The 12809-nt window shown below is 42.7% G+C and overlaps 1 protein-coding gene across 3 annotated transcripts in view; it reads right to left on the bottom strand.

The window, feature by feature from the left end:
* Nucleotides 1-623: 623 nt before the first annotated feature.
* The window catches only part of INPP5F (inositol polyphosphate-5-phosphatase F), a 1146251-nt gene continuing 1134065 nt past the window's right edge, over nucleotides 624-12809 (bottom strand). For all 3 annotated transcript variants that reach the window (XM_078643924.1, XM_078643926.1, XM_078643927.1), the window contains 2 exons: nucleotides 10137-10224; nucleotides 624-2661 (listed from right to left, as the gene is read on the bottom strand). In XM_078643924.1, the coding sequence (XP_078500050.1) occupies nucleotides 1509-2661; nucleotides 10137-10224 (1241 nt within the window). In that variant the 3' untranslated portion in view covers nucleotides 624-1508. The remainder of the gene's footprint in view (nucleotides 2662-10136; nucleotides 10225-12809) is intronic.

Raw genomic sequence — 12809 nt, 5'->3', positions numbered from 1 at the left:
GCATCCACTCATTTTTCTATGATGGTAGATACCATCCACAGATGGATCCTATAAGTGTCCCCAGACTCTTAGTGGTCTCACAACTAGCTACATCTTTCATTGCACTACTACAGTTGTGGGTGTATGAAAGCTCATAATACTCACATGAAAATTGTATATCATCTATTTGAAATGATAGTTTTGAAAGTATATCTTGTACTTGTATCGAACAATATGATGTGAAGTTTGATTGTGAAGACATAATCATAGGTGTCCTGGTGCATGTGACCAGATACACAATGATGCAATTGCCAGTAGATAAGTCACAGAGGAGCACATTACCGTTACTAAAAAAGACCTTGACTTCTTCAGTGAGGAAAAACTAGCACCAGGAGTCTCAGACAATTTATTATATGATCTTAATGCAAGAATATGTCGTCAATTGCTACTGATCAGTCTTAGTGGTTTTCATAATCATTATTATTTAAGTATTAGTCACTGCCAATGTGAATGATGTCTTCCACATGATTTAGGTCCTGTAGTGTTTTTATGCTTCTTAGCACTCGAAGCACAAAAACCTATTATTAGAGATGTGGGAATTCATTTGGTGCATAGGGCAACTGAACATTGTGTTTAGAGTCAAAGAACTTTGCAATAGCAGTAGCTTTATTTGTTGATGCATTCAGTCCATACACTGTTATTTTAAATTCATGTTGGGTTTTAAAAGTATTATAAATTAATTTATTTCATGATTGAAATAAAGTTTTCAGCACGTTTCAGAATGGATGTTGTTTCTGTTATTATGGATGGGAGGCCTGCTTAAGGATGTTTAATACTATTACAGGAAGGCCCCCTTTTGACAGTTGTTCACCATTTTGTAACAAAATAAATCTAAAAACTTATTTTTTCTACTTTTGTTTATTTTCTCTATAACTATTAAGGCTTCTATCATATGTTCTCTGCACACAGCCTCAACACTTTAAATAAACAATTTGTACAGTGTGAAAAACAGAACAAGTATCCATTTTCCCTATAACTCGTTAAAGAGGAATGTGTCTAAAATGTGGATATTCACAAATTCTTAAGGAGCTAGGTTAATAAAAAAAGTCTACAAATAAATAGAGCACTTGACAGTAAAATGTTTTGCTTGTGCACGACTGCAACTAATCATCTATTCTTTAGTAATGTAACACCACGCCTTCCTCTGCCTCACTTCAGAGAACTGGAAGTTGGTCTCAAAACCCCATGTTTTGGCTTGCAACGTACCAGTGCAAATGTAACCTGTACAAGGATTTCTTTTTTACATCCAGTGTTATACTATACACTTTTCCCATTGTCCCATCTTTAAAACTCTCCTTAGGACTCAGTCTGCTGCAAAAACGATATATGTAAACATAATAATTAATATTAGTGATCCCAAGCCATTGGAAGGCAGTACATGTTATGACAAGCTTTTCGTGTCAAACACTCCTCTGTACTCCTCCGACATGTACGATGGAGAAGATTCAAGTTCATCAGTTCACCACTCCCTAGATTTGAATGATTCGTGTCTGGCATTGCGTGAACTTTTCTTTGAGTTCATTCTGGGGAGCCTTATTGATAGAGTCTGGTTCTGGGCTCTTCTGCACCTTAGCTACTGCAAAGTTAATTCCTTGGGTCAAGCCAGCCTGGGTGATGTTAGCCACCTGAACCATGGAGCTCCGTATCTTTGCAAAGGGAGAGACATCCCTTCCATTGTTAGTGTCAGAAGAGAAAGGCTCTGTCGTTGGCTCAGTTTCTGTTGTGGCGACTTGAGGGCTCTTCTCTGTAGATGCAGCAGATTTAGGATGTTCCGAGGGAAAAAGCTGAAAGCCTGATTCAGAGATCTGGACAGGCAACTGTGAAGGTCTTGGGAGGTGCTCTACTACTGCTTCTTGTTTAGTTTGGGTTTTATTACATGAAGCTATATTATTATTAAGGGGTTCTTCCGGTGCCTTGTGGGATGCAAGTTCATCCTTTGAATGGTTAGTTGTTTTCGTTTGTGCATCTTGTACAAACTTATGGCAGTAGGCGTCAACAGGAGTATCAAAGTCAATCAGTACTTCATGGGGTATGGGACTATTTTGGTTGGAACAATGTTCATCACCCTCAGTGTTTACTGCATTGCCTTCAAATTCGGTCACATGTATCTCTGTAGGTATGTTCATTTCAGAACTGCTCACCGATTGTGAACGGCTCCCCAGTCTTGGGACAGCTGCAATGATCCCACAACTGGGAAGCACATAGTCGACCTGCCCAATATCTTCCAAGGAATCTGCCAGCTGGTGTTCATCATCGGATTTGGAATTTGGCAAAAAATCATCAGAATAGAATGAGTCGCTATCTGAAGAGAGGTCCAGATCAGATCCAGCTCGGCCTTTGCTGTCCACAGTACTACTCTCCAAGCTACTGTCAGATTTCCAAAGGCTGACCTTCAGATTTGGTCGAAGGAAGGATTTAACCTCTGGTTTTGGAAAGTTGCCAAACTTCCGTAGGTTGCTGATATTAACATTAGATTTGGTCTGTTTGACTTTCTGATTTAGGGATGAAATCTTGCTGATCAAGAAGTTCTTGCTCTGGGTCAGTCCTGTGGTGTTCAGTCCAAGCCCTGCTGTATTTTTGGACTTGATACCCAAGATGTCTTCGTGGGGCTTGCTGCTCTTTCTGAGAAAAAAAGTAAATAATCGTTACTTCTAAAACATTCCTCTCAGGATAACCATTATAATTTAAATCTACACAAATGACAGCTCTGATTTTCTGTGTGAATTATTAAATTGTTTCTATTCTTTTTGATGGATAATACCAAGATCCTTGTTCTCATGCATTGTTATTATCCACTTACATCAGATGAAAAACACATAACTATGCTTTTGGGCCAAGCTAACATGGAACCAGAGGCTTGACAATTAAATCTGACCCTTCAGAGCACAAACCACAAATGTACAAGACCTTCTAAAAAGCTGTTGTTTATTTTAAGAGTACAAATCTGCAAACGCCATGATCAAATAACACCTTCCTGCCTGTATCAAATAGTGTAAAACAAAAATTGGCAAGGTGATGTCATTACACCTTTGTCCTTTTTCCTCCTCAGCATCCATCCAGTTGTTGCCACAATCAGATGTCAAGACTTGTGGGCCTGCCAACTATCATGTACTCACCCGCAGCACCATCCCGGGTGCTCTGTGTTACATGGAGGACTTTTACACTCAGGAGCCTGGTGTGTGCAAATTATCTTTTCAGCACAGCGTTTGACCCAGTGTGTATCCTATAACAGTTGGTTGATGGCTCCTAGTCATGACACGTTTTGTAGGCGCAGCAACAGAAAAATCCTCACAAGACCCATTCAGGCTACATATTTCAGCTATGTCCTGTGAACTCAAGTGCAACTATAGATGATACATCTGTAGAACTGCTTGACACCAATCACCAAGCAGACAGGCTTTGCATTCAAGCCATCCTTTCTATGGCACTATCTAGGTAATTCAGTTGCACAAAATGTTCCTAAAACTTCTAAATACAGGTGCAGATGAGTACTTTGATGCAACAGCAAAAGCGCTCAATGCATCTTTGACTGCTTAAGTAAACACCGAATATGAACTCTTCATCCTGAGACTGAGACAGACCCATCAAGAACAAGAGGAATCAATCAAACAATTCTATGGGTGCCTAAGAGAGCTGTACAACACGTACATAGTAACAACCCCGAAGAGGAGTTAAGGGCACACATTAATCAAAAGTACCAACCCTCAAAGCTGAGGCCACTCATTCTGCTAAGCTATACGTGTACTCACTAACATGACACAAGCTATACATTTTTGCACATGGAGGAGGGATTTAGCACTGTCCTGGTTCAAGAAAAAAACATTGAACTAGTGCACAGATTATGGAAACATGGAGTTGGCACAGAGGGAAGCAGTTGGCAAGGAAGGGCTTGCCCATGCAGATATTTCAATTAATGAAGTCTTAACGTAAGGAATCAAAAACATTTAAAAACTAGCATTGGCATAGCCAATAGATCTCGCATTTGGGACCTTTCTAAGTACTATGCAGCACAGTCCAGAGAAAGTGACGTTTGAGGTTAGCTAAGTTCATTGCATCTTTTCCCCAGTACCACTTACATGAGTAGTGTAGGGTGTTAAAATCAACTTGTTGTCTGGGAGCAGTCAGAGTAGGAATCTTAAAGGCTGAAAATGATAGACAAAGGCAGGTACTTGAGGCTAAAAATTATACTCCTGACTCCGGGTTTGTTTAAATTTGCTTACTGCCCTTAAAAATCACATTCTTCTACTCCAATGTAGATACTGTCATCTGTTAGGTCGAGTCAACGGTAAGGCCACTAGTTAGTAATGGTACAAATGGCCATATTTTTTTTATAATGATTAAACACATAATGCACCTTTAGGTTGATATAGAGTCAGAAAGACAGCTCGTTTCACTTAAAGGGATTCCAGCAGAACCTCATTGATGAACCCCAACAAGGATGAAACATTTCGGGGTTGCTTGTGGTTCCTGTTCAGTGGGACGATGTATAAGAATTTGGCTGTACTGCCCTTTATGTGGCAAGGCATAGAGTGATTTAAATATAGTTGGTCCGGGTCTGTAGTGGCAGATGAAGAAAAAAAAATATAAGATGGAATACATCCTATAGTAATTTGAGTGAATACGATGAATTTAAGCCATTGTGCATTTTCTAGAAGCAAATTGCATTTGCACTACCAGATTTTAAATCCTAGCTGTTGCGAGGAGGATGAGTGGGCCCTAACTGTTCGATTGGATGCCAGGAAAACCTCTGACATGGCAGATTTCTCACAGGGATGATTGGTTTACTGTCGGGCTACACTTCCAGATTAATTTCCAATCTTAATGTAGATCTAGATGGTATTTGCATGTCTATACACAGGAAAGCAGGCTCATTTACCCTAAACAGGTATGCCTTTTGTACAAATAGACATAGTTAAATCTACATATTACTCTGGGATTTGAATGTGTAACAGACTGCCACCAGCCCACCACCTAGACCATGCTCCTTCAATTTGTGAAACAAAATGTGCAGACCACTGGGTGAGCACACCCTCAGGCGCTGGGCCGTGATTCTCTTCTAGAAGAATCCAATACAATCCAGGCTCTGATTGTCGATTTCGAAAACCAACGTTGACCTTTCTTGAGTCAAAGACTTCAATCAGGTGTGTGCATGCTGTTCAGGATCATCATGGCCTTTAGAAACGCCAGAGTAAACCCAAGACTGCCATTTGCATCAATTTCCTACTGCATTAGAAGATCAAAAACTAACTACAACCACAGACAGCATTTACAGATTCATAATGTAAATCCTCAGGTAGAGTTTACCAGTGTCTGCTTTCCTTGTAAACAAATACATTAATGGTTAAAAACTCAGCAATGGACTTTTCTACTGGCTAATAAATGTATTTCCTGATCGGAAGTGTCTCTGCTGGGCAGTTCCGGCTTAGGCAGTGTCAGTCACATGTCAGCCTCTGCTTCCAGAGGCGGCAGATTGTCTGGAAACCTTGATATGTGGGTATAGTCCTGCCTGCCCCTCTGCGAGCAGAACGAACCGACCAGGGTTTATGAAGAGGCAGAGATGATTATCCAAGCACGGGAGAGTCACAATGAAACATATCTCTTCAAAAGGTGCTGGCTGCATGTCAAGTTCTCTATTAAACATTAGTCTATTGTAAAATGCAAGGTTGGCCATATTAAAGACTGTTGACGGACTTCGGATAACATCACTTTATCATAGGATAATTTCTATCGCTGTTCGACAAACTGATGAATAATTATTGTACAGAATTTAGTATAATACACATTTTCAGGAGGGCACGGTGTTATGTGCTAAATACTTTTCATGTGGTGATCAAGCTCAATATTATTCTGTAGAACAAGCTAGGCTTTTAATATTACCCTTAATTCTACCCTAGTTTATTGCAATAAACGTATATGTTACTACGTATTGCATTAATATAGTACAGTACCGCAATACACACGTTACAGTAGCACGTCACATGCTATCTTTACAAGGACGTACATAGTACAATAGCAGTGCTCTTTTAAGTGTGACCCATACATAACATGGTCTAAAAATGGCATTTCTTCCATTCCACCTTCCTGTTTCTTTCACTACTCGCTGTATAAAGGTCAGAGCACTGCGAAGGCGTTCGAAACTTGGAAACCCGTATCCCATTTTTGGAGCCCTGGTCACCTGCAGATAATAAAGTCAACTTGCAGAGAGCGACGGGCTCTAGACAGATAACACACAGCCTCCACATGAAAAAACAAATTGTAACCTCGGAAAACTCAGGGCCAAGAAAACTACACCTGTATATATCCGAGAGCCACAGTTCACGTCACCAGGGTAATTTTCACTTCAGCAACTCTGAAGCTAGAGGCTCCGGTTTCAGCTGCAGGTCAGTCAGATGCTACTGAGCTCTAAAGCTCGAGGTTTGGATGACCATATTCTGAACTTCTCTTTGACACACTGACAGGCACTGAGAGAAACTCGCCTTATGTTCGACCTCAGCTCCAGAGCTTTTAATCCTAGCCGGTATAAACACTCAGCGGCAGCTCAGCTGAGTGACATTAGGGTAATAATATAGGCACGAATAAAATACATAAACACGTCATCCTGGGACTAGTTAACACTCTAAGGGAGTAAACGTGAACTATATACGGGATCTAAATCACTGACATAAGTACTTTCAAAGCGTACGTTCACCCAAGGGTATCTCTTGATGCTTAATAACATGCGTTTACTGTTACTCAAGGGTACTCATTTTATCGACCTCAGAAGGATGAATTGACACCGCGATTTAAACCTGTGGCCCTGAAGTCGAACACAGGCCCCTACAGTCGATGTATTAGTCCACTAAGCCACCGGACAAGGATTACCTGTATTTGTTTAGATTAATTAATTGTTCAGAAATCGTCAGTATGTTTTCCAATAAAGTTAAGCACTTACAGCTCTGCTCTGACCTACTTCTTAGCAGTGTACATATGCAACAGGAAAGGTGTGGCTTTGTTCAGACGCGCTCCCGTCCGAATAAGGCGGGTGTATGAGGTGTTAAGGAAAATCACATTCGATTCCGGGAGAGGGAGGTGGGCGGGGGCAGAATCCGGATCCAGGTGCACTGACTGAAAGCAAACAACATGCTACCTACCTACGGTCAAGCATACATCGCGTGCCCGTCGCAGCGCTGGGTAAGTAGCAGATGTTTGTGGATTGATAAGTGGATTGATAAGTCCCCTAGATAATGTTCATTTATAAGAGCAAAGCAAGGCGCGCGTGATTGCATCACTCAGTCCATCCTGACAACAGCGTAGGGGGCGTGGGTGCACAACAAAGCACTATTGAGGGCCATTTTAAGGAAAGCAATGTTATTAAAATGTATTTTTCTAGAACGTAAATCATTAATTAGTCAGTTGATGTATAATACTGATTGTTAGATAATTTTCATTTGTAACCAACGTGTAAATTGTTTTGATTCCAAGGGCTGCCAGCAGAATTTCAGTGCACTAATGTGGCGGGTTCACATCCTACGCCACATTGCTGACCTCAGGTGCCGGGGAATGTAAGTGCCCATCTGTGGCACTGAAGAAACACTCTTGTGGTGAAACTCTGCCTGGCCTGCTGACAATTCCAGAGAAAGGTGGTGGAAGTGTCGCCACTGGCTGCAAAGGTGAGGTTAACTGGCAGGCATAAGAGCTGCTTCAACGCGTGGAAGGGTAGCAATAGTGACGGGATGGCCTTCAGAACCCCGCACATCATCCCCAGTGCCACCAGCATCAATAACGCACCACAGAGATAGGCCAGCACCATGTCTGCCAAAGTCGAGTCTCTGCCGTGAGCCAGGTCGACCGTATAAATCACAAGTATGAGCACGCTGGAGAACATAATGTACAGCGCCAAGCCCAGGCTCACCGGGCGCACTGTAAGGCAGCCGCAACAATGCAGCACCTCCCGAGAGCTGAACGTCGCCATTTCCAAGTCATCTCCTATCTTGGTCTACGGAGGAATGTGTTCACAAGCACGTGGTAGCAGGGGATGGGGACCTGCGCGATTCCCTTGCGGGAACGTGCAACCATATGGCGCTGCGCACTCCGTCAAGGAAATCGGCAGACATGCACGCGTTGCCATTGCAAGCAATGCAACTTGTGCACGTTTTTGCCCCCAAAGCTGTGCCGATGGCATTAGGGCTCTCTCCTATGCAGCGCATGTGCGCTGCGTAGGCGAGACCTAAAGATAGGAGAGCGTCCAACACTATAAAAAGGAGTAGGTGGAAGTAATATCTTTGGCCTACCCTAAAGGAACAGCATCCAACAGCAAGTCACAATATATTGCTAACATGTATGGTAACAAAATGCCATGGCAGGCTTACAGATGACAATCCAGTTATGAGTGCGCATATTATTCCAAATATGAAGCACTTCATGGTTACATTTCTATGAGAAAAGCAAACTGAGACTTACGCTATACACGGAAGGCATTTTCTAATGTACCAGCAGTCTTTACCAAATTCCGGTACTGCTCTATACCACTCTTCTTTGACTTGAATTTCAATCATGCTGCAGAAAGCCTTGAGTCAGTCGCACTTTAGGATTAAACACATGTTGGCACTGAAGTTCAAGGAAGAATAAAAGTGTTTTAATGTTTTTTTAAAGAGCTCCCTCAATAAAGGTGTTGGACAGCTCCTTGCAAGAAGGATATTTGTCATTGTGGATGTGCCATTAACACCTCACTAAAAAGCATTTTAATACCCAAGCCAGCTAAACCAGCCACATTTGTAGCATTTCGGCATATGAGTGGATACAGCACTCCAGAACGATGTCAAATGCTTCCGGCTTTTCTTTGTTTTTTGGGGGGTATTTGACCAAAAATCCCATCAAACGTAATTAGGATTGACTGATTAAAAAGTGTGTTTGGCACTCCTCAAAACCAAAGCACATTCCATCTTTGGAAAATAATGTTTGTTTGCTCTCCTTTTCTGGAAGAACAGCAGGTCTGGAATGGAACCTTTCAAATGACCTATGAACTAAAAGTTGTAAAAATACTGCCATTAGAAAATATTTAGGTGGTATTTAGTAGTCAGCAAAACTAGGAAATCTACCAAAATAGGCAGATGCTCCATTTGCCCCTCACTCACATGACCCCTCTTTTATATGGCAGAGGAGTACGTCAGCCTGCCTTAAATTAGTCCGCTGATGTCTTGCTAAGTCGCAAAAAGCACGACAAATGTAATCACTACTTGGATGTCCACAAACATTGGAGCAACTCTTAGAGCCCTGAAAAGAAATGTGGATGACTGGACACTATGAAGCAGCATGGAAATAAGAGCTCATGAAAATGAGAATTGTGATTAAAGTGAGCATAACTGTGAGAGATCTGCCATGCATGCTATGGGAGCCACAAAAAACAATAGGTATGGCTGGTACAACTAAACGGAGCCTTTGAAAGTTTAATCCACATATGAACCAAAAAAAAGTAGTAATTTGTTCGAATCAAATACCAAAATGAAAAAGATGAATAAGGTGCACACGTCCTTACAGCTTATAAAAGAAGCATTAAAAAAAGCTAATTATTAGGTTGCGCTTTTGAAAGACGTTAGATTAACTTTTTGCTTAGCCAGAGCAGAATAAAGCCAAAACAAGGTGCCTGTGTGATTACACATGCATGTGCATGCTTACGTCATGACAAGGTGAAATTGTTTTTAATTTACTATTCCAAGATACTGGATGCCTTTCTTTTAGTAAATTAAGAAAAACATAAAAAATGTGCAAAAATGCAGTTAGTTAAAGCAGGGCACTGATAGCAAAGACGCTGCCGGGTCCTTTGATTTTTTGGGGAGAAAAATAACAGTTAGGGCAGGGGTAGCAACGGAGGAACGGTGGGGAAGGGATTCATACAATAAAATGACCGATGGGAAGAGAAGGAAACAATGGACAAAGCTAGGGTTTGGGGGGAAACAAAGGCAGCGCTATGTGAAGAGCAAAACAGCACATGGGAGAGAGAGAGAAAAACACATGCACTCCCATGGACGGCTGATAACGAAAAGCACATTGTATGTACTGGTGCTGCACACAATAGGTCTTTTAACGACTGTAGGTAAGACCTAAAGAACTGAACTTACCTTTCTAATTTCTTCTCTACGATGGGCACGTCTAACTCAAGGGCTTGCTTGGTGATCTTGAGCATTTCTGCAATACATTGTAGGGTGTCTGAAATCAAAGCAATAGCCCAACATACACTAGTTTAATAACAACATTACGCAAGTCAAATTCATTTTTATTAGAGTTCTTTAAGCAATCACAAATATACCTTAAAAGTATACACAACGGGTTTCAGTAGTTAGACACTGCTGGTTTTCACATATGGGACATCCTCAGTTAGACTGAATAAGAACAATAGTAGCAACATTATGTGAAAGAACCCATATGAAGAGACAGAAGTTCAAAAAGGTAACTCACCTATCTTTTTGAGTGCATCAGAAGAACCATACATATCAATTAACGTATGCCAAATCTTATTCAGGATTTCTCGTTCTTACAAATGTATATACTGCTTACACTAGGCTTGCCAAATGTAAAAAGTCCTCACATACATTTTCTCAACTAACTGTCTAATAAGAGACTTAGGGTTACCTACAATTTCCCCACCAACACATTTTACTGCTCCCAGTGTCCATGCCTTAATAATGCCAAATAGCTCCTGGAGGATCTAAGTACTTCTTGAAATGCACGTTATGAAATCTCACTGTGTGTTCCTGCCCTAACTCTACTCTTTATAAAACATCCTTTCAGACACTACCAATGAAAGGATCACATTATGAGTGTTACGTCCTCTCAGTTAGCACTGCAATTCCAACATGTATTCAAGTGAATCAGATCCATCTCAAGAATATTGATGGGGAAGAGGTACAACGTGAACAAACATATTTTGTTACATCCAGTGTATTCTAAAAGATCATGTTACTTACCTTCGGAATTGCCTTTTCTGGTACATACTCTATCTAACCATAGAATCCTCACCTTGGAATATTACCCAGGTATCAGACTGGCTCTGTAAAACTTAAAGCAGTACCTCTATGCACCGGTAGGTGGGATCGATTGGCTCAGCATCAGCGTTTTCTGCGTTGGATGTGAAGTATGCAGTGTCTATATAGGTGCTGGAGGGGAGGGAATTGGATAGCATGCTGGTTTTGGTTCCCACATCTTCTGGGGAAGCTGGGTCCAAAGGCAGGAAAGGGCTCGGAGGCCTGTTGACCGTGGGTTATGGCTAGAATTACAGGGAAGAAATGAAAAATCTGGGGGTACCCCGACTCTCCTTAATGCACGTAAGTGCTGAATTGACCTTTTCACTGAACAGGCGAGAGCCGTCGAAGGGCATGTCTATCAGAGCTGACTGGACAACTCCGAGAAGCCAGTTGATGGGAGCTAGTTGTGGCAATATAGTACCACCGTGGAGGAGATAGCCCTGGTGAGCAAATCAGTGGAGTCCAACCCACACCAGGTAGAGAACTTTACTCTGTCCCTGCCATGAATAATGGCTTGGTTTAGTATGGCTCTGGCCTCTTCCGAGACCATGGGCAGCACTGGCGCGATCGTGTCCAACAGGTTGTGGAGTAGGGACCAAAGAAGCATGCAGGGTTTACAGACAGCAATGCTAGGCTGGTAGAAGAGAAGTATCCCTTTCCAAAGCTGTCCATTCTCTTGGATTCCCTGTTTTGGCAGTTGACACCTGCTCCCCAAGGCTCTTGGGCGGTGGGTGAGGAAAGTTGGACCCCAGGAGCAGTGTGGTGGCGACGGGCAATCGTCTTGAGCACAAAAATACCTGTGCAGGGCTTTGCCGAAGTCCCCAGGACAGTGTCCATGAGGGCTAGGTTGAAAGGAAGCAGGGACTGCAAAGTACCTCGGCTAGACATCGATCTTCACCTAGACAGAGGGAAGCTGTTGGCCAAAGACCACCGCCACCCTCCTTATCACCAAAGTGAAGGACACACCTTCCTCCCTGGCAGATCCCGGAGACGACATCAGGTCAGCATCTGGAGAGGTGTCCAGCCACTGCCATCTCCCAGCGCCTAGCACAAGTTGTCATCTCATCAGAGGGGTCATCAAACTGGTAGGCATCATCATCACCTCTCCCAAAGTCCAATTCTGCACTAGGCCAGTCAAAGCCCTGGGGCAGCTTGTCTGAGTCAGATGGCTGGCATGGTCCAGATGGCGCTGGGGTCAACTGGTGCCATCTCACAGTCAAACAGGACAATGAGGTCTGCATTGTTGGTTGGCATCAACAACATCGGGAGGACACACTCTGGTGTAGGCTTTGTCGTTGGAGCCGGTCTGGATCCAAGGGGCCCAGTTGGCATTGGGAGCAGGCTAACCGGTGGCACAGCAGCTGGGGCACCTTTCTGATAGGGGGGCACAAAGGCATGTCAGTGGGAGCCAGGGGCCCAAGAATGGAATGCATGGCCATATGAAACTACTTATGTTGGGCAGGGGTCACTCCGGCTCCGGGGAAGTCAAGGAGGTATGGAGTGGACCCAGCATCCAGCTCTGCTGGAGAGTATGGGAACGGGGCCTAGAAGGACGAGATCCAAGATGAGAAAAGGGACGACACCAAGATGCCCCTTTTTACCATGAATGTTCAATTTTGTGTTAGGAACCCAGGCACTGTTAAATGTATTAAAGAACTTACAGTATGGAAATACAAGGAGATCATATTATTTCTCTCACTCTTTGAGCACTCAGTTCCAAGACTCCTAGTAATGACCTACGAATGACCATAGAATTGAAAAAGATTTCAG

The sequence above is a fragment of the Lissotriton helveticus genome, chromosome 5_1 (genome assembly GCF_964261635.1).
Source record: "Lissotriton helveticus chromosome 5_1, aLisHel1.1, whole genome shotgun sequence".
Lineage (NCBI taxonomy): Eukaryota > Metazoa > Chordata > Amphibia > Caudata > Salamandridae > Lissotriton > Lissotriton helveticus.
The sequence above is the reverse complement of the archived record's forward strand: the minus strand, read 5'-3'. Positions and strand labels throughout refer to the sequence as shown.